At 45.4% G+C, this 22,499-nt stretch overlaps 1 protein-coding gene across 2 annotated transcripts in view; it reads right to left on the minus strand.

The window, feature by feature from the left end:
- Window positions 1-22,499, minus strand: part of CASP8 (caspase 8) — a 116,836-nt gene that overhangs the window by 87,970 nt on the left and 6,367 nt on the right. The window contains exons 2-3 of one of the 2 annotated variants that reach the window (XM_085649006.1): window positions 9,610-9,682; window positions 6,776-7,116 (exon numbers count right to left, since the gene is read on the minus strand). In XM_085649006.1, coding sequence (XP_085505132.1) covers window positions 6,776-7,083 — 308 coding nt within the window. In that variant the 5' untranslated portion in view covers window positions 7,084-7,116; window positions 9,610-9,682. The remainder of the gene's footprint in view (window positions 1-6,775; window positions 7,117-9,609; window positions 9,683-22,499) is intronic. The other variant, XM_085649007.1, reaches the window with a different exon arrangement.

Consider the following 22,499-nt stretch of genomic DNA (forward strand, 5'->3'; position numbering starts at 1 on the left):
CCCTATGCAAATTACGCGCTGTATTACGTGCCGGCATGAACCCAGACTGATCCGGGTGGATCAATTCTGGTAGGTAGGGGAGCAGTCGATTCGCCAATAGTTTGGCCAATATCTTTGCCTCGATTGCGATCAGAGAGATAGGTCTATATGACTGACACTCGTCCGCAGGCTTGCCGGGCTTATGAATTACAACTATCGCCGCCTCACGAATGTCGTCTGGCAGAAGGGCGCGCTCGCAGCTTTCGTTGTACAGGTTGAGAAGGTGAGGCGCTAGCATGGAGGCCATTGGCTTAAGTAACTCGATCGGGAGACCGTTAGGGCCCGCCGCTTTTCCAGATCGAACATCTTGTATGGCCTTATGTACTTCCTCAGCGGTCAGCTCCACCTCTAGTGCCAAGCCATCCTGCTCAGATAGCCCCCTCACCTCAATAGTTGCTAAAAGATCTGCTGCCCACACCACCTGAGAGGCGGTTGGGGCCTCATAGATTGTTTTATAGTGCTGAGCGAACGTTTCAGCGATCTCCCGTGGATCAGTAATCAGGGTATCATCCGCCCCCTTGATTGCGCGCACCCATCGTGCTGCCTGCTCTCTGCGTTCCAACCAAGCTAATAACTTTCCTGTTCGTTCCCCCTGTTCATAAAAGCGATCTCGGCTGGCCAGTATTCTCCCACCTGCAGCTGTTTATAATCATGTCGTATTATATTTAGTGAGTGTTGAGCATTCGAATTCGGATCTCGGGAGTTCCCCCCTTCGAGTCGAAGAATATCAGTTTCCAACTCCAGTACTCTTCTGCAGCGTTCTGCCCTGTATCCCGTAATCACTGACAATGCTCTACCCTTAATGACCGCCCCAAATTCCCCCCACAATGTTATCGCTGATGTGACCGAATCGGTGTTTTCTGCAAAATAATGTTTCGTGTCCGTCCTCAACGCATCCTTAATGTGAGGGACCTTTAGTGCCCAGGGTGGAATCCTTATTGGGCCTGGTTGCGGTGGACGTCTCATGCCCAGGGTTGCCAATACGGGGAATGGTCTGAAATCCCACGTGCCAGACATTGGGAGTCTGAAAAGTCGTGGATATGCTGTGCATGTTTAAACAGGTAATCTATTCTTGATTGACTCCCGTGGACCCCCGACTGAAACGTGAAATGTGTGTCACTGATATGCGCCCAACGCCAGATGTCCACCAATCCCAGGGCTTCCACAAAGTCACGCAGAGGGGACCCTCTTGCTGAGCCCGGTCTAGGGGGGGGATCTATCCACTAGTCCATCTATCGTCCAATTAAAATCGCCCCCCATCACTAGTGTGCCCATAGGAAGCAAAGTGGCCACATCTGACAGCGTCCCCCGTTGAAGGCCAGGAGGCGCGTAGACTGAGACCACGTTAAGTACCATCCCCTCCCACGTACCTGTGCAAGCTATGTAACGCCCCAGCTGATCTGTCCAGGTTTTATGGAGCACGTATGGACATTTCTTCCGCAGGAGTATCCCTACCCCCCTTAGTTCCAGACGTGAAGCCAGAGTGAGCTAACATTCGATACCCCTTTCGATCCAGTGCCCTACATGAGTTTCCCTGCAGATGAGTTTCTTGCAGGAGCACCACATCAAGACCCTGGCGATGAACATACTGCGACACCACTCCCCGCTTAATCTTGTCTCCTAACCCGTTGACGTTCCATGTGACTATCCTAAGCCCTTTCCTCGTTGTCATGGAGTTCTGGTTGTAACTGGTCGGCCTGCCTCAGGGGCCCTCGGTAACCCGGCCCCCGCAGTGGAAAGAGTTGCTTACCCGCTGGACGCTCCATGGTAGCTTTGAGGCACCAAATTCTGTCTGCTGTCGCCTGAACATTCTGCCCCAACAATCCGTGTCTGTCTGCACTAATACAAAATATTGCCAACATGCCACTCCCCACGCTGCCCTCCCTCCCAACTGAACTCACCTGAAACTTTTGCCTTAAGACCAGACCCCCCTCCCTGCTTCCCTGCATTGCGGACCCAAAACTGCCCGCCACCCCAAACTTGCAAAGTGCCCGTCGCCCTCCCATTAACAGTTCTCGGGGACGCCAGTAACCCCACCCCCTATACGGTCATGCATCTACCCATAGTGTCTCGCCCCCCTCCGCCCGATCCCCGCCCTGACCTCTTGCACCCTCGTTTTGGGTCCAGCACCCACCCTTCATTGGACCCCCAGAGCTATCACTGGTATACTTGTTTGATCTTATTGCTCCCCTCACGGACCTAGTCCAGTCCCGAGCCGCTCTGACCCCCCAAGGGACCACTACCCTCCGTGGCCTACCGTTAATCATAATGTGAGCAGTGGAACAGCTCCAAAGCGGTTATGACACTTCAGTCCCTGTAGTGTCAGCACCAGTCCAGCCCCTTCCCCCCCCACGAGTCCAGGTCCCCTGATCGTAGTGCTGCTTTATTACATTGTCATACTCCCCAGAGCCCCTCGGTCCCCCGGGTAGGCGGCAAAACCAAAGTGTCTCACACGGCGCCTGGCTAGCGCCCTCCCGTCGGCTCCTGCGGATCCGTGCCAGAGTGTTCTCGCAAACGCCTATGCTGGCGCCAGTCCACATCGTCGTCCGCTCCTGAGGATGTCTTGTGAGTCTTTTTTTCCACCTTGCGCCAGCCCTCCAGCCATTCCCAGGCCTCCTCCGGCCGGGTAAAGAACCAGGATTTTCCGTTTGCTTCCACACGCAGCTTAGCAGGGAACATCATAGCATATTTTATTTCCTGCTCATGTAGTGCCCGCTTCACGTCCAGGAAGCCACGGCGCTGCCTCTGCACCCTCAATGTAAAGTCCGGAAAAAATATGATTCGACTGTTCTCTATGGTGAGTGGTGAGGCCGCACGCGCCGTCTGCAGTATCACATCCCGGTCCCGGAAATTAAACACCCTCGCCAGCAGTGGTCTTGGGGCCGCCCCAGGCTTCCGACGGCCTCCAGGCACCCGGTGAGCCCTCTCTATTGTGAAACATTTGGAGAGGCCCCTTAGTTGTAGCTGCTTAAGGAATAAGTCCTCAACGAACAGGTCCGCCGCCTGCCCTTCCGCTCGCTCCGGTACCCCAATGATGCAGACGTCATTCCTGCGCATACGCCCTTCGTAGTCATCTAGCTGCAGGGCCATTGCCTCGTGGGAGGAGCTGAGCACCTTGACCTGCTCCTGAAGCCGGGCTGTATCCGCGACCAGGTCCTTAGTTGTACTCTCGACCGTCCCCATTCTCTCCGTCAACTTCTTCATGTTTTCGCGGATCAGTGTCACCTCCGTGGCTACTGTGTCAATTCTCCCCTCCAGGGAGGTCCTTACCACCATGATTGCCTCCAGCAGCTCCCTATTCGAGGGCTCCATGGCGTCATCCGGTGCCTCGGCTGCTGTTTTGTCCTCCGACTGGTGCTTCTGCCATGCGAATTTATCCAGTTTCGACTGGGTCGCCGTCCGGTTCGCCCTTCCGGTCGCCATCTTTTCCGGTCCTCCGACTCCCCCACCGATGGACTGGGCACCCCCGCTAATCCCCGCCGCCAGCAGCAAGAGCCCCCACTCGGCCTGTCGGTTTTCGCAGGGGGTGCCTTACTTGGGGCGAGATCTGACAGGCGCCAGCAGCCGGCCCTCGGGGCAGCCTTCTCCGCGGCGGCCTCCTTCTCAATTGGCAGGTGAGCGCCTTCCCGCCGACTCAGTGTACCAGACGCCACGGCAGTTCCAATCGCACACAGGCCCCAGCCTGTCTCACAACTCTGGCAAAACAGTCCGTACCCTGTCACCACTTTTCGCTAGCACCCGAATCTTCGGACCGTGGATCCAATCGCCATGGCAGTGCGCAGCCCCCAGCCTCCCCCGCTGGGCCTCCGCCTGCCGCCAGGGACTTAGTAGCTCTAGGGTCACCCCCTCCTCTTACGTCAAATCAGTGTCCCCGCGGGCTATAGAGGCTCGGGTCCTCAATACCTCACTCCACTGGAGGCCTCTTTATAGCCCTTCGCTGCCAGCTCTCCGCCTGTGGTTTCAGCCTGCGGTCGCCACCCCAGCCGCAAATTCGCTAGTGCAATCAAGTCCCCTCCACTGCAAGCATCAAATTATCTCCAGCTGGGTAGCCTCTTAAATGGACTATCGCCTCCGCTGCACTGGGGCTCCATATGAACTTCTCTAGACTTCTGGGCTCTCCCTGGGGCTGCCGCTCACCTCCACTCCTTCTGCCGCCAAGGCCCAATCACCAATTCCTCCGGCTCCGCTCGCTGTGGCCCTTGGCCCTCCACCGCTCCGCCGAGTCTTGTGTGTACTTCGTGTTGGGGGCACACCACTGTTCTGGCAGGCCGTGCCTCGGCGCTATCACGGCTCGAGCACACCTTCGCTCGCCGCCCCCATGCCGGACCAGGCCGCATCCCCGACCTCGCACCGGCCGCGCTCCTCAGCACTTCCGCTGGCCCGGAGGTCCGCTCTCTTCGGGTCCACGGAGCTCGGTCCGATCGCCGATTCCGATCGGCACCAAAATTACACCAGGGCTCCACGGGTCGCCGGACAGTAGGCTCCCAGCTTCAGGGCATGAATCAGGCCGGCCTGGGCGATGTTTGCACGGATATTGCGGGAGTGGCGCTACGGAGATAAACTACTGAGCGGCCATTCCCGTCGGCGGTTAGCCACGCCCCCTCAGTTGGAATATTTAAATTACTTATAAATACCCAGTAAAGTGGTAATGCATGTATCCAGGGCCTGTAAATTAAATGCTACTAGCGGGCCTGCAGCACTTATTGTGCCACCCATTTGTCTCAGGCTTGCCATTGCAGCCTATATGTAGTTTTAAACTGCCAATTCACCTTGGCAAAATAACTTCTTTGCCAGGCCTAAACCTTCCTTTTTAATACATATAAGTCACCACTAAGGAAGGCCCTAGACAACCCTAAGGGCTGTGTCAAGTGTATTTAAAAAGTTGTGCATGTTCTTCTAAGTTTTTACATGTCATGGCAGTAAAAAAGTCTTAAAATCATTTTTCACTACTACAAGCCTCCCTTCCCCACAGGATAACATTGGGTTAGCTTATTACAGTTAATAAGTTCTAACTTTTGTTTGGGAACAGGCAGAAATATTGGGTTTGGTCTCTACAGAATTGTAATTTAAAGTAGTCTTTAATGATAAAGTCAGATTGTAAGTCACAATTCTAAAGATGCCACTTTAGAAAGTTTGCCTTTTCTTGTCTTAGCCATTTGGTACCTACAGCCTGTGTCACATGACTAGATATAGTTGGCAGCTGGCCTTTGTGTAACAAGGAGGACTAGCTGTTGGCAGGATTAACCATCCTGCCATGAGAGGGGCGGAGCTGTTCACAGCCCCACTTACATTTCAAAGGAACTGTCTCAGCACACTCACAAAGACCTTCACACTAGCCTTTGTTGTACCACAGACATCCTGGGAGCAGGGTAGGGAGGCAGGAAATTCCAGAACCATCTGTGGAGGGGAATCTCCAGAAGTTTCTTCAACTTCAATACTAACACCAGGTATAATGATAACACCTACAGACCCACTCTTCAGTTCACTTCTGGACCTTCAGAGGACTCTCAGAGCACTGCACTACTGCTTCCAGAAGACTGCTCTACTGCCTGAAGCCTACACTGTGCCATTAGACAACTGCCCTGTTGTTTGAGACCTACATTGCTGCTTGAACCCAGGACTACTAGAGTGACTCCAAGGGCTGGTTGGCTGGCCTCCTGTTCAGAGTTACAGGGACATAACAAGCTCCAACAACTTAAACCCTGCACCTGGACCTGCCTGAAGATAGTCTTACCCTCCAAGGGTTGCCCACCTAATCATGGACACTGGGAAGTGATGCTAAAGGTGCCCAAAAAGCAGAAAACTAAGGGCCTCATTTCTGAGTTTTTCCCGTAGGGTAGTGCCGCAGGCCTTCCTGCTGCGCTTCCCTATGGCAAAAGAAAAGGGCAGGAATGCACTGTATCTGTCAGATACAGAGCATTCCTGTCCTTCTCCCATGCACTGGCGCACAATGAGCTGCCAATGCAGGCACCTTTGCACCATGGTGCAAGATGCCTGCGTTGTGGGGATGATTGATTTTGTGCAGAAAGGGAAACCTTACAGCACAAAAACAATCACAAGAAGCTTTTTCCTCTTTCTATGTGTGCTGAAGAATGCCAGCACCTGACTCTAAAAATTGTCACGCCTCTTTCTTAGTTCGAGGCACTGGGTGTGTCACGCACATTGAAAATATAAATGGTAATGAAATAATTTATTTCATTGCCATTTTAATTTCTCACTGGAGGCTAGCAGCGAGTGGGGGGCGATGCTCCCTTGAGCTCGTGGAGAAGCCACATTGCACATGATGAACACATACAGATCATTCAACTGAAACTGCCATTTCAAACATATTTTTAAAATAGTTTTTGTTAATATGCTATGTTATGATATCCTGAGAAAAGTGCTATTGCCAAACTGTATAGTCACTGCTGAAAAACTAGACATACGGTCATGCAGCTCTCTTACAGAACGTGTGGTGGGTTTGGGCACTGAGAACTAGGCAAAGTTTTGCCCAGCTGAAAAAGTACATATGATAACTGAAAAGACCTGCAAAAGTTGGTTTTAACTGGTTTTATGTGGTCAAATTTAGAGTTTTTCATGTAACAGAATGTGATTGTGATGGCTTCTCACTATGTAACATGAAGAACTATATAGCTCTAAGTAAAAGATGGCATTTGGTGGAAGCGCTTTTTCAAGACTTTAGGAATTTAGATATCACCCCACGGTAATTCATCGAATCACATCATGGTTACTGTACCTGTACTGAGACACTTTTGCCTGGCCTGGTAGTTGAAGTGCTCGTTCAATCTCTTCTTTGCTACCACACAGTTTTTGTTCAAGGACGTCTATGCGTTTGATTCTGAAGAGCAGCTCACAGAGAAAGGAAAGATCACCCTCTTGGAGAAGTCCTTCCTCCTGCAGCTTCAGGAAGAGGTCCTTGGCATCTTGGATCTCCTGCTGCTGCCTCAGGGAAATCTGCTCCAGGCACAAGAATTTCAAAGACTGCACGTCCTCTGTGTCCAGCGCCTCGCTAACATCGTACAGAAGCTGGTAAAAGTCCATCATAGTATCTGGATCCGGATCCAAAATGGTACTGGACTAGAAACAAGCAGAAACGTTTTGCGTAAGAACTATTGTTAAGCGGCATGTGAGTCTGGTCCATGTGCTAATAATACAGGGTGTGATGGTAGAGGCTCTGCTCCTAATTAGCCCATCCTCCACTTCATTATGTATTAGGAACAAGAAGATGAGTAAGTTGCATAAGATGATAGTGTTAATAAGGCCTTGAATTGACAACGAGGGCTAGCTGTAGGTATTATTGGTCATAATTACCGCTAACTACAATACTAACATCACCACTCTTCTTGGTGTTCATGTGTAATTAAACTCTCTGTAGGGTGGTTTGAAGTATGCCTATCCTAGACTTCTCTCCTTTTGCTCTTGTTTGTGTCTCTCTCTGCAGGTAACTATCTTGAACTCTGTCCTGATCCCATCTGCTAACGCACTTCGGGGCACATCAACAAGGGCTTTATCTCTGCTTTTTTGGCTTTAAAAGCCAAAAAAGCAGAGATAAAACTAGCACCCAATCAACAACAGGGTGCTAACATGCAAATTTGCCTGTTAGCACCCTTTTACTCTACGCTTCCCCTTGCATCTCTAATGAGATGCAAAGGGGGCGTTCCAGAGTAAAATAATAGGAGAAATGTCAAGAATATCGCTAACCCTGTTAGAGACAAAAAAAGCAGCGCTAACCGCGGTCAACGCTGCTTTTTTACGTCTGGTATTTTTCTGACTTAGCCATGATATCCTATGGAAGGAGGATATCATGGCTAAGTTTGTCTGTCCCTATCAACAAGCTAACGTGAGATTATCGCTGGGTTTCCAGCGATAATCTCACGTTAGCCACTTAGCGTGAGGATTTTTATCGCTATTGAGATAAGCGTTGCTAATAGCACGCTATCTCAGCGATAAAAATCAACACTAGCCGGCGATAATTATCCTAGCGCTAAGTGCGCTTAGCGATAATTATCGCCGGTTGTTGTTGATATGCCCCTTCCTTTCTATCTCAATCTGTTTTTAACTAGTGTCATAGATTCTGACAAAGTAACACCAGGGAATGGCCATTGTAGGCAACACCGGGGTTAATGTGAGGATTATAAAAGTCAAGATCATCTCAAGGGGAGCTCTTGAATATTTATGATTTTGTAAACAGGACTATAGTTGCATCTCCTCGATCTACCCTTCTGGATAAAACAGCATCAGTGAGGGATTAGGGTGTCCATTTTGCATTCCCCATACGATATACCTAGACTAATGGTGAATCTTTATGGACAGCAGTCCATGGCCCAGAGTCTGATGGGGGGAACAAAAAACAAAATTAGGGGAGGTTGCCTTTCAGTTGCTGGCCGATTTAGTGGCCCGTTTAAGAATTAAGTGAAGACTGTTCATTGTTCACAGGAAAGCCTTAGCTCTGGCCACAGCCGCTTTTTAAAAAATAAAATAACAGGACGTTTTCATGTGCCCAATCTCTTTTCTGTTTCACAATGGCAGTGTGCTGCATTATACTTGTAAGTAAAAGGTAAATGTGGACAAAAATATGGGACAAAGAGATCTTTCCTGGTTATCTGGGTATGTAGGTAAGATATTAGACACGCCTTTCTGAAGGATTTGAGTTTGTTTCTTAGGGCACTGAGATTTGCTAAAAATATTAGAGACTTATACAAAAGACAGTTTAAAAAAAAGAAAAACAATTATTTTTTGCAGGCCAAAGAGATTTCAAAAACATCCGCAAGACACTAGGAAAAAAGAATGTGAGATATCCTTGACTTAACATACATAGTCGAGACATTGCATAAATAATAGAATAATATGGTCATTTACACATGTACTACTCATCACATAGGGATTTTTATTAAGGCACTTAATATAAATTGATAATATTACATGGGAAAATGAAAGTCAGCTCCAGCAGCATTCAATCCTGTGGCATGCAAGTTACACATAAATCGCGGCTTCAAGAACATTACTATCTTATTTTTTATTTTTAACCATGGTTCTCTTACTGGGATTTCAATTCAAAGAAAACATTTCTGAGACACACGTAAGTATACTGGAGTTTATCTCTGACAGACTGAGAGGCAACAATTCTAAAGAGGCCATCAAGTGAATTTTAAAACACGTATCCTTGTTATTTTTATTTTTTATTTTTATTCTTACTCAATGTCGTCATTGTTTTTATGTCCTTCCTTCCATCATTTTTGTAAAGCGTCCTGATATCCTTCGGGATCTTGTTCGCGCTATATAAAACTTTATAAATAAATAAATAAGTGAAGGAAAAAAAACTATTCTTTTTACTCAGTCTTACATGTCTAACAATAACTAACAGGCATTCTGTAATGTTCTTTTGTTTGATGATATCATCTGGGGTTTTGAGATCTGGTGTGACATCACTCACCGGATGGCCCCTTTAAGGAGAAAGAATTGTTGCATATTCTGTAATTCGGCAATGTACTTTGTAAATGTGACCACCTGATGTAGACTCCAATCAGCAGACAGCGGATGAAATAAATACACAGCTAGCAAAAAACTGACCTCTCAGAGGAAGGCTTCTCAGACAGTCAGGGCCTCAACCACAAGTCCGTCATCACAAAAGCATGGAAGCTCACTTTAAAAAAAATACATTTGTATTGTCATCACACATGAGTTTGTCACACCATATTGTAAGGCATTTCAGCCAAGTATCATCAGATTCATTACATTCAATATACTGCACAGAGGTATCTGTAACATTTTCTTATTATGGCGACCCTAATTTTTCCTTTTCCATTTGCAATAACAAGCGCAGCACGTACACACTTTTAAACTTGAATTACTTTACCTCGTCCCTCCCTAGCACACAGGCTACACAGACTATTTCATCATGTTTTGCCACTGGCAACTATACTCATTTATATATAAACTCAGGTAATGTCAATGAAGCATCGGTGGAATAATTTTCTTTTCTTTTTTGGTGATAATGAGGCACCAAGAAGTAGAATTTTTAACATAAGTGCACTGTAGCACAATATAATATCACCTGGGGATGAGTAACATTTGAAGAGAAGTTCCATCTTGAAGGCTATGATGGCATATTTCACAATAAGTTTGATTTTTAAGTAAGATAGCATTCAAACTCTCCCTAATTATAAATTCTTACACATAACCATCTTAAATATATCTCTGTTAAATTAAATTAGATCCATTTGATTGATGAAGATTTAACAATTGAATTACCTTGATGATGCCTTAACAATTGAATTACCTTGATAATTGTGTTACTTCTGTAGTTTCCATAGTAGCACAAAGGTTCTGATGTTCTATGTGGTAGCTAATTTTATTTTGAATCCAGGTCCGACTAATACATACATTTTTATAAAACGTTTTCACTCTTTTATTAAGTTTTTGCTATTTTTGCGATGAAAACCATAAATATATATTTTAGAAAAGTTATTTAGCGTCATCTCTAATTGAAAAATGAATGTTTGTTTTTATGTTGTATCCATTGGCAAAGAGATTTTTGATTTGAAATTGAAGAAAGCTGGATGTGAGTTATAGATTTCTTCCATTGTCAAACCGCGTGAATTGAAGTTTTGGCAAGTGTTTGGTCATTTGAAAAACATGTCAAAAACCGCAATGAGAAGGACGCTGGTTTGACTTAGCGTAATAGCCTTGTGACGGAGGATTCGAAAATTATTTTCTGTATGAATAGTAAGATATGCTTGCGAGCGCAGTGCCATTTCTCAATTGAATTACTTCAGAAGGAGGGGGTTATTAAGATTTCTAATTAACTTGTATATTAGATTCCCATATCAAGGGGAATATTCAACATTGTCAAAACTAGACAATACAAACTAAGCAAAAACACCAAGAAAAACGTGAGGCAAACACATATTATTTTGTACTGTGCATGGTTATGTGTCAGTGATTTTTTCAGACAATTCAATGTAGTATATGAGAACATAGCTATACTATGAATTTATTATCTTCATTGTTTTAGATAACATTAATGTGAATTCCTGGATGTAAGGAAAGGGATTTAGCAATATGTTGCATGTACAAGCTATATGGTAAGATATGTTTCGAGTTAAGAAAATTAATATAAATAATGATATTACATTTTAAGACCTGTTGATATGAATGATGATGGTGAGGATTATGAGGGCATCATTAAGATTTGTTTGAACACAGTATTTTAAGTTCTGGTATGTGTGTCCCCATTTATAGTCATCCATGGAGTACTAATTTATATGCTAATCCTATGCTTAAACACTATCATAGAAAAGCAGATGTTTGAGGTGAGCAAATTCAGAGAATCACTAGTGTTGTTGAGTGCTCTATACAGTAGCTGCTCCATTCAGTCGAAGAGCCAGGTCTTGAATGTCTTCCTGAAGATGTTCAGGGAGGGGGCACACCTGAAGCCGATCTGGATCTCGTTCCAGGTCTTGGCCATGATGTAGGAGAAGGCTCTTCCACCTGTTCTGGCGCTGCGGATGTGCAGGGTTTCGGCGAGGTCGGCGGATCGAAGGTTTCTCTTGGGTAGGTGAAAGGAGATTCTTTCGTTGAGGTATTGGGTCTGGGGTTGTGGAGGCATTTGTAGGCATGGGTGAGTATCTTAAAGGTAACTCTCTTCTCAACAGGGAGTCAGTGGAGGTTCCGCAGGTGTTGGGTGATGTGTTCATGTCGAGGGATGCCGTGGACGAGTCTGGCTTCGGTGTTCTGTATGGTCTGGAGCTTGCAGAGCAGAGATTTGTTGATCCTGGTGTAGAGGGCATTTCCGTAGTCCAGTCTGCTGGTTATGAGTGTGTGGGTGACGGCCTTGCTTGATTCGGGGGGGGGGGGTCCATTTGAAGGTCTTTCGGAGGATGCGGAGGGTGATGAAGCAGCTGGAGGCGATGGCGTTGACCTGTCGGGTCATGGAGAGGGAGGAGTCGAGTACAATGCTGAGGTTCCTGGCGTGGTCCGTAGGGGTAGGAAGGCTGCCGAGAGTGGTGGGCCACCAGGTGTTGTCCCATGCAGAGGGGGAGGGTCCAAGGACGAGGACCTCTGTCTTCTCCGATTTGAGCTTCAGGCAGCTGCTGCTCATCCAGGATGTGACGTCCTTCATTCCTTCCTGGAAGTTGAGTCTGGTGGTGATGGGGTCCTTGGTGAGGGAGAGGATGAGCTGGGTGTCGTCGGCATATGATACTATGCTGAGTCCGTGCTGTCTGACGATGGCGGCGAGGGGGGCCATGTAGATGTTGAAGAGCGTGGCTGGGCGATGATCCTAGGGGTACTCAGCAGTTGATTTCCATGTGTTTGGAGAGGAAAAGTGGTAGTCTGATTCTTTGGGTTTTGCCGATGAGGAACGAGCTGATCCAGTCGAGGGCAGTTCCTTATATGCCAGCGTCAAGGAGTCTGGCAGTGAGTGTGCGGTGGGATACGGTGTCGAAAGCTGCCGAGAGGTAAAGTAGGATCAGGGCCGCGGTGTGTCCTTGGTTGAGGAGGGTGCGGATGTCGTCTGTGGCTGCGAGGAGGGCGGTCTCGGTGCTGTGGTTGCTGCGGAATCCGGATTAGGAAGGATCGAGGATGTAGTTTTCTTTGATGAATTTTGTTAGTTGTGCACAGACGGTCTTCTTGGTGACTTTGGCTGCGAAGGGGAGGAGGGAGATGGGACAGTAGTTCTTGAGGTCCGTGGGATCTGCTGAGGGCTTCTTGAGCAGGGGGTCTGACTTCTGCGTGCTTCCAGTTGTCTGGAAAGGTGCCGGTCTTGAAGGTGGTGTTGATGGTGCATCTTAGTTCTGGAGCGATGGCAGCTCTGTGGAAGATGTGTGGTGGGTATGGGTCCATGGGGGCCCCTGAGTAGATTCTTTTCATGGTCAAGGTGGTGTCTTCAGTGGTGATAGGGGTCCAGGAGGAGATGGTTGGTTGGCAGGCATTGCTGGAGAGGGAAGTGGTGTCTGGTCATTGAAGTTGTCGTAGAGGGTCTTGATTTTCAGATGGATGTAGGATCCAAGCTTATTCCAGAGGTCCTGGAAAGGGTGATGTCCTTGGTTTCACTGGCGGGCTTGGTGAATTCCTGGATGATGCTGAAGAGTTCCTTGGAGTTCCTGGAGTTGGCGAGGATCTTGTTTTGAATGAAGGCCCTTTTGGTGGATATAATGCGTTGGTGGTATTCCGTCATGGCGTTCCTGTTGTCTGGCTGTTTCTCCAGTTCTTCTCGAGATGCCTGCAGGTGCGTCTGGATACCTGGAGGTCGGTGGTGAACCAGGTGGCCTTCCTGGAGTGCTGTCTGTCGGGGTTCCCTAGGGGTGCGAGTTTGTCTGCGCAGTTGGAGATCCATCTGTGGAGTTCTTTGGCTGCGAGTTTGCCATTGGTAGAGGTGGTGGGGGCGTTGTGGTTGAGGGTGGAGTTGAGCTGCTCCTCTGTGACTTTGCTCCAGTTCCTTTGTGGAGGGCGTGGTTCAGGTTTGGGCAGCGTGGGTTTGTCGATGTAGAAGTGTACGCAGTGATGGTCGGTCCATGGGGGTTGCATGGTGTGGCTGTAATGGATGTTGCTGTCTCCTGCAAAGATGGGGTCGAGGGTGTGTCCTGCCTTGTGAGTAGGCATGGTGACGAGCTGTTTCAGTCCGATGTTGGCGAGGTTGTCCAGGAGGGTGATGGAGTTGGGGTCACTGGGGTTGTCCGGGTGGAAGTTCAGGTCTGTCGTCCATGGAGGCGATGGAGTGGGGTGCGATGAGGTCGGTGATGGTGGTGGCGAATGAAGCGCAGGGTCCGGGGGGTCTGTAGGCGAGGCTGCTGTGAAGTGTGTTTCTGGGTCTTGTCTGGACCTGGAAGTGTTTGGTGGTGGAGAAGGAGTCGCTTGTGGTGGAGGTGGAGAGTCGAAGGGAGCTCTCCTGGCAGTGTGTGCGATGGTGACTTCTCCTGGGTGGTTGGGGCAGTCCTTCCGCTGGATCTTTTATCCATCAGGGATGGCGGTGGCGATGTCAGGGGCGGAGGAGGCGTTGGTTCAAGTTTCAGTAAAAAGGCCACATCTGGTGAGAGGATGTCGAGGAGGTCCCAGATCTCTATGGCGTGTCTGTGCAGGGAGCGCACATTGAGGAGGAAACAGTTTAGGGCTCTGGAGGTGTTGTTTTTCGTCGTGGGGATGGTGTCCGCGGGGGCAGAGGTGAAGGTCTGGCAGCAGTTGCGGCAGGAAAACTGGCCATGGGTGGTGTTCAGAGCGGACAGTTGTTGTTCCTCCCTGGGTTGAGTGCAAGGAGAGTAGCTGTGTTGTAGCGGTGTGCGGTCGTAGAGCCAGTGTTTCAGGTGCTGGTCGCGGTCGGGTCGCAGACTGGCTTGCCTTAGGCGTGCCAGCGGTGCGCCCACTGTGCGTGTCAGCACAGCGGTCGCCATTAAATCGGGGAAGGGGGAGGGGGAGGGAGGAGCAGCTGGGTGGTGGGAGTGGGAAGCTGGCAGGGGGAGGAGCCACGGGGGCAGCAGCGGCAAAGAATGGGCGGGAACCGGGCACAGGGTCAGAAAGGCAAGGCAAGAATAGGGCAAGAAGAGAAGAAAACAGGCAATAAGGCAATGGAAAATAGGGCAAAACCAACAAGGAATACGGAGAGAGTATCAACTGGATACAATACCCTGAGTAGGACCCAAACCTCTGACAGGCGCAGAGGTGGAGGCACAGCTGCAGGGAGGCTCTGTCAGCAGAGCTGCACTGGCGGAGAGCTGGGTCTGTGACCAGGAGGTCAAAGGGCCTCCTGGCCCCCACCGCCCCACTGCTCTTATCTGCAGCGGCCGCGGCTGTCCATTCCTCCAAAGATAACAGGCTAAAAGGTGTGCCCTTCCTCAGTAAAGAACAGGCCTCCAACACAGAAGGGGGAGAAACACTTCACTAAGCTTTTACATGTCAATTGTGGTGAAAATAAATTGATGGCCCATACAGTTACACAGACAATCCTTCGAAGAAAGCTTTAATCATGATATCTTCTTAACTTAGTCCCGAATCTAAAGCAAAGGCAGTACTCTTGTTTTGTATGGATGTCCCATCCAACAACTTTTAATAGGAATGTTTATAAAACATTTTTAAAAATCAAATTACTAAAGGAAAATCAAACATATCTAATGGTATCTCAAAACTGTAAATTGATTTCAATGTTTTCAATCGTTAGGCAAAGTCATGGTAAATTCCCAAATTCTTTTGACTCAGGAAGCTCTGCACAGAACTTAAAAAGTGTCGGAATGTAACGGGAGTAAAGGGAAATGCTTGCCAATGCTTTATTTACATTCCACGGGATTCAACCATTCGCTCCTCTATGATAGCCCAGGGACTAAATTATGAGCCTACGGGAGAAGTGTCATGGTAAGTACACCTTCTTCCTCAGATGCCAGCTGAATGAGTGCAGTACATGACCCTTTCCCCAGTATTATATAAAAGCCTTTGTGTGGCAAAGGGTGTGCTTTAATGCAATATGTGGAATGCATGCAATAAAACGAAATTAGCCCAGTTGAACAAAATAAATGCTGCACTCTGACATCAAGTAAAAATGAGAACACTGTTGATCATTCTGCCAGAGCCACTGGAATTATGTGATTTTGCAGCTGCAGCATTTTTCCTATAATTTTTGATTTGTTGCATTTGTCACATAATCCATCATCTGCTGCAAAATTTGACAAAAATGTAGTTTCTATTCAATCTAATTAAAAGTTACCTATAATGCAGCGACATGAGTTGCTTTGTATTTGAAGTCCCTTTGTGAAGGTTGATGCGTCCCTTTCAGAAGTTTATTGCTGCATTTGGGTCTGAAGTGTTACTAATCAGGTGAAACCTTTTCTAAGACAGTGTTAACATGGGTACAAATGAAAAAATGGTGAAGAATAACGTTACAAAACGTGCTGCATTGAGCTACATGATTTGCATTTTCTTGACACATAATTAACTTGGAAATAATTTGGTCCTCTCCTACTGCATAATTCCAGTGGGTCTAGCATATGCGCATGGCTGTAATTACCAGCACTCTGCCTTCTGCTGTGATCTGTAGCTCCACTAATAGACCTCCACTGTTTTCCGACAACTGCCTGCACAGCCTGAGGGCCTTTATTATTCTCTCCGACCTATTCTAGTAGCATCCTACTTATCCCCGAATGTCCCAGCTACAGGTCTGTTGGACCCCATATCCTATGCTGGGACCCAGGGCCTACATTGCGACTTTTGTCTTTATCACCTCTTGCATACACTGTGTATACAGTGAGATGAGCGCCCACCTCCTCTTTGGTTATCTCTGCCAATCCTACCATGTGCCAGCAATAGGGACCCTGCCCCCTTGACATCTAAATGTCAGACCGAGAACACTTAAACTGGACCATTCACTAATGCCCCATCGCAACACTGTCATGGAAAGGTACGGCATCATACTGCATTAAATTCCCACAAAACCTCTCCAAATAAGCCACAAAAAAATTCAAATATAAAGATGATCCAGAAACGCTAATAACGGACATCTACTACAGTCCAGCACAAGGTGGACGACAAATTGACTTAATCTTCTACACAAAAAAACTTGCCAAATGGAGAGAGACCTTCACGTAACTAAACTAAAATTGCCAACATCTCCGAATCACCATAGCCACGGCAATGAACAGGTACGGACCACAGCGTGGAGATTTCAAAAGAGCAGTGCTTTATTGCAGAATTTTCAGCATGAAACAATATAACGGCAAGTGCCCAGCATGACGCGTTTCGACCGCGACAACACGGTCTTGATCACATGACGCGCTGGACCTCATACAACCCTTAAGTAGTGTCAAAATTAATTAGGATGATGAAGTTCAACCACACCCCTAAGCCATAGAGCTAAAAACATACTGGGCAGGCACTTAATTTAAAACAAAACCAGTACTACAATTGTTAAGAGAAAGGGTCACTGCTTGCGGATTTAAAAATTGTTGTTGTTACACATTGGAAAGAAAGCTGTAGTAATCAGAATTAATAACATAATAATACATATGTATGCAAAATGTCTAAAATTGTACCCAAATGGTAATGACCATTCCAATCTGAAACATCCCTAAAGCTTCATTTGATTGGCATGATCTTACATTACAACATCCCCTTACCAGTATTCATATCACTTTCACTTACTCAAAGGAAAAGTGCTTAAAAATAAAGTGCAAGTGCAAAAATGTGCAAAACGTCAAATGATGCCAACTATACTTTGTAATAGTTGGCCACAATAAAATCATAAAGCTTGAGGCAAGCCCATTTCATATGCAAATAAAGTGCAAGTGCACGATAAACTTACGGCTGGGTGCAAAAAAGCGTTTAGGCAAATTTAACATAAATGATTTACAGTACTGTTATCATTCATTATATATACATATATATATATATATTCCGCAGGACACACGTATCTTACAAAGAACGTGAGACAGGCCACACCAACTGTGCTTAATTCATTCCTTTATTCCAGGCAAGAACAGGCATGACGCGTTTCAACTCTAGACGAGTCTTAATCATATGCAGGCTTCAAAATGGTGGGATCGCCAGCTTTTAAAAGTACGTGACTTTAAACATTGAAAAAGGACTTGTACTCCCAGGTTTGATTTAAAGCAGCAGTTAGTATTTAAATTCGGCAGGTTTACTTTGCTCGGAGATGAAAAGTACACATTTTCCGTTTTGTAGTTCAAGGATAAATACCTCACAAAAATAAAGTATTGTCACAAACTGTCATTCATCTCTGAAAGATTCGTTGATTTTCTCTCTCTTTTCGTTTCTTGATGTAGAAACTCCTACAATAACCAAAATGCACTTCTCCTGCTGCTTTTCACCCACTCGGAATTCAATGCAGTTTATAGCAGAAATTCAACTTGCCTTCTATGCGCACTCCTGTATATATAGCGCCTTCAGAGGAGTAGTTCCATATTGTGGTCATATCAGGAGGGCACATTGTAAAAACCAGTCTATTCCGCTACCACCAATTTTTCAGTTTGTTAATTGCCTTCCCAACAAAAAGCTTGAAAGCACACACCGGCTGGAAATATTGAACATTCACGAAGGATGGATGGTAGGGCCCTGTGAAAGGCCCACCGCTACTTGGGAGATGGCCAGTACGACAGCCAGGGTTTGCGAGAGGAAGATCCATGCGCACTGTGTGCTTTCAAGCTTTTTGTTGGGAAGGCAATTAACAAACTGAAAAATTGGTGGTAGCGGAATAGACTGGTTTTTACAATGTGCCCTCCTGATATGACCACAATATGGAACTACTCCTCTGAAGGCGCTATATATACAGGAGTGCGCATAGAAGGCAAGTTGAATTTCTGCTATAAACTGCATTGAATTCCGAGTGGGTGAAAAGCAGCAGAAGTGCATTTTGGTTATTGTAGGAGTTTCTACATCAAGAAACGAAAAGAGAGAGAAAATCAACGAATCTTTCAGAGATGAATGACAGTTTGTGACAATACTTTATTTTTGTGAGGTATTTATCCTTGAACTACAAAACGGAAAATGTGTACTTTTCATCTCCGAGCAAAGTAAACCTGCCGAATTTAAATACTAACTGCTGCTTTAAATCAAACCTGGGAGTACAAGTCCTTTTTCAATGTTTAAAGTCACGTACTTTTAAAAGCTGGCGATCCCACCATTTTGAAGCCTGCATATGATTAAGACTAGTCTAGAGTTGAAACGCGTCATGCCTGTTCTTGCCTGGAATAAAGGAATGAATTAAGCACAGTTGGTGTGGCCTGTCTCACGTTCTTTGTAAGATACGTGTGTCCTGCGGAATATGTGAGGTGTCTGACACACCTGTAACAGGCCCTGACCCGAGAGGATGAGGCTCTTATATATATATATATATATATATATATATATATATATATATATATATTTCACTGAAAAAAACAAAGGATACAGAGACATTATAGTTAGGCTGACACTTCACTCGTACAAAACCAGAGAAATTATGCAGTTACAGTTAGCTGAGCTAACTATAACTTGCGCTCCCGCAATGCACTGCTCATGACCTCACATATTACATCACTCATGACATGGCCAGTGACATCACTGATGACATCATCCAGTGACTGTATGTTTAAAGTGTTTATGAGTGTTAAATATATGTACCAAAGTGTAATGATGAATCAGTGGGTGTATGAGTGCCTGCATCGATGATTCGGTAGGTGCGTGACTGACTGTTTAAGTAAGTGATTAGGTGTCTCAGTGAATGTATGGGTCACTGACTAGGTTGCCTGCATGTCTGTATCAGTCTATCAGTTGGCGTTGAAGTGGCTGTATGGGTTGGGGAGTGGGTACATGTGTGGGTGTATGGGTGGTTGTTCAGCTGTCGTACCTGTATGGGTGTATGAGCGTCTGTGTGGGTGAGTGAGAGGGGGTGTGACTGCCTGCATGGATGACTGAGTGCATGAGTCAGTGGGTGTTTGGGTTAGTGAGTGTAAGAGAAGGGTCGTATAAGTGACTAGGGCTGTGTCAGTGAGCGAATGGATGTGTCAGTGGTATATGGGTAAGTGGATATGTGAAAGGCAGTATAGGTGAGTGTTGGAGTATATCAGTGACTGTATGTGTGAGTGAGGAATTGTGATAGTGGTTGTATGGGTTAGTGAGTGCGTGTGTGAGGGTCTGTATGGGTGAGTGATTATATGTCAATGCCTGTATGAATAAGTGAGTGGGTGTGTGTATAACTTTATAGGTGAGTAAATGGCTGTCTGATTGACTCTTCAGGTGAGTGAGTAGGTGTGTGAGTAGCTCTATGAGTGACTGACAGTGTGTGCGTGTCTGTATGGCTGTATGAGTGGATATATCAGTGGCTGTATTAGTAATTGAGCTGGTGTACAAGTGGCTGTATGGGTGACTGAGTTGATGTGTGTGTAGACTTATGAATTAGTGAGTGGGTATGTAAATACTGGTATGGGTGTGTCAATGGTTTCGAGAATTGTAGCATGGAAGTCGCAGTGAGTGTATGAAAGGTTACATGGAGGTATGAGTGGTTGTGTCACAGATTATGTGGATGATGTCATCAGTGATGTCATTTGAGATGTCAGTCATGTTATGAGTGATGTCACTGACTATGTCATGAGTGATGTAATATGTGAGGTCTTCAGCAGTGCATTGTGGGGGCGCAAGTTATAGTTAGCTCAGCTAACAATAACTGCTGAATTTCTCTGGTTTTGTATGAGTGAAATGTCAGCCTAACTATAACGTCCCTGTAACCTTTGTTTTTTTCAGTGAATGTCTAAGATTTTTTTTAATTCTATTTTTTAACTATAACGTCCCTGTAACCTTTGTTTTTTTCAGTGAATTTGTAAGGTTTTTTAAATGCTAACTGTTAACTATAACGTCCCAGTAACCTTTGGGTTTTTCAGTTTCTAAGGTTTATTTAAATTCTATTTCTTAATTGGAATGTCCATTTTTTTAAGTGATCATCTAGGATTGTCATACTTTCTTTCTATAATTCGATATTGTGTATTATATTTATATAATACACCACTCATTTTTTGATTTCATATGTGTTTATCAGAAAGTAAATTAATAACTGGTTTTATTTTAAACAATTTTGTAAGTCGCATAACATTGTTGCATTTACTGTGGAGAATCTGTCATCAGTAAATGGATTTTACATACTGAAAAATACACTTCAAGACATTTTTTAAATAAAGTTTAAGTCTAAATATTTAGTCAAATATTGTTTTAACTTTTCTTTCTGTGATCAATTTAGAAGAAAGCCACCTTTACAGACAAAAATTATATTCGCGACTACCGGCGTCATTGCAGTGACGTCGGTAGTCGCGAAGAGCGCATGGTTTGTGCAAAGTGGAGTGCAATTTACAGATGAAGGCAACAGCATGTTTCTAAGTCACCTAAAACTCTGCATACGATTTTATGTGTAGCTGTCATATACAACCAACTAACCCTAGTACCCCAAAAATTGTGAAGCTTTTTTCTAAAAGGTTTTTTTCCCTTTTGTTTTTGACAATTTTCGCGACAATGTCGAGATCCCCACGGCCATGTCGTGAAAACAGAAAACAAAAGCAGACATTCAATGAGCACCAACACACCCAAAAATAATATGTAAAAAAATCCATTCTGAACATTGCACTACACCTATTGCTATATAAATACTTCTTTCAAAGCATGTTTAACCTCATATTTTAGTACTAAGCTTCTTTAAAAACCATCTTTCAGACCGATTTTCAGTGTTTGTGGTTATTCGGGATGTCGCAAAGTCGCCATTAACCGCAACAGTTGCAACTTTTCCATAAAGTGTAAAACACATATAAAGAAACATATTACAGTATTTTCCACACTAGGGGTTTATTACTGTACACATCAAACTCATGTTTTTCTAGTGTATTTTTAGAACAACCATCTCTAAAACCTATTTTACATTTTCGCGGTGACACCGGTGATCGCGATGACGTTGGTCATCGCGGTTCCCGCAGTTACGTCGCAAAAGCAGAAAGCAAAAGCAGGAATGCAACAGCCACCACCACATATAAAATTATAACTAAATAATTCATTCTAACCATCACAGTAGATAACTCACTAAATAAATAGCTCTATAAAAACATTTATCAATATCTCAATAACAATGCATATTAATGATTTATAGTTTTTTAAAAATTGTAACCAATATTTGTGAAGACGCTGATAATCGCGATGTCTCTGCAATGGTACACAGGGTACCACGCTAGCGGTCACGGCGTTGTCTCGAATATCATGCGCAATTAAAAAAATACATTGTGGACACATAACTTGTATTTGTATTTATGTATTTATAAAGCGCGACATTCATCCCAAGGGACATCACGGCGCTAGAGAATAAAACACTAACTAAAAGTGAGAGGGGAGGGAAGAGCACTCTGAAACAGATTAGTAGGTTGGGAAAAATATGTTTTTAATTTCTTTTTGAACATTGAGTAATCTTCAGTCAAACGTAGATGCAAAGGAAGCACATTCCAATTTGTAGCTGCTACTTTAGAAAAAGATCTGTCACCCATCTTAGCTTTGGATGTACGTTTGACTGAGGCCAGTGCCAAGTGGCGTGATCGCAAATTACACAAAGGTGCATGGAATTTTAATCTTCCATGCAAAATTTGAGGGGCAGTTTTGTATAAAGTTTCATGAGCAAAACACAAAAGCTTAAAATTAGCTCTTTGACGTACAGGGAGCCAGTGTAGTTCCCTCATGCAGAGAGAGGCAGAACTGTATCTGCTTTTATTACATACCAGTTTGGCAGCAGCATTTTGGACTACTTGCAGTCTATTAAACAAAAAGTCAGCCATACCAACATATAATGCATTACCGTAAACCAAATTGCTCATCAATAGTGCCTGGGTCACAGTTTTTCTATAGTTCAAAGGAATCCACGGAAAAAGCCTTCTGAGGAGTTTTAATATAGCAAAGCTTTTTCCACATATCGACCGGACCTGGTTCTGCATGGACAGGGCATTATCAAAAATAACGCCCAG

The sequence above is a fragment of the Triturus cristatus genome, chromosome 3_2 (assembly GCF_964204655.1).
Source record: "Triturus cristatus chromosome 3_2, aTriCri1.1, whole genome shotgun sequence".
Lineage (NCBI taxonomy): Eukaryota > Metazoa > Chordata > Amphibia > Caudata > Salamandridae > Triturus > Triturus cristatus.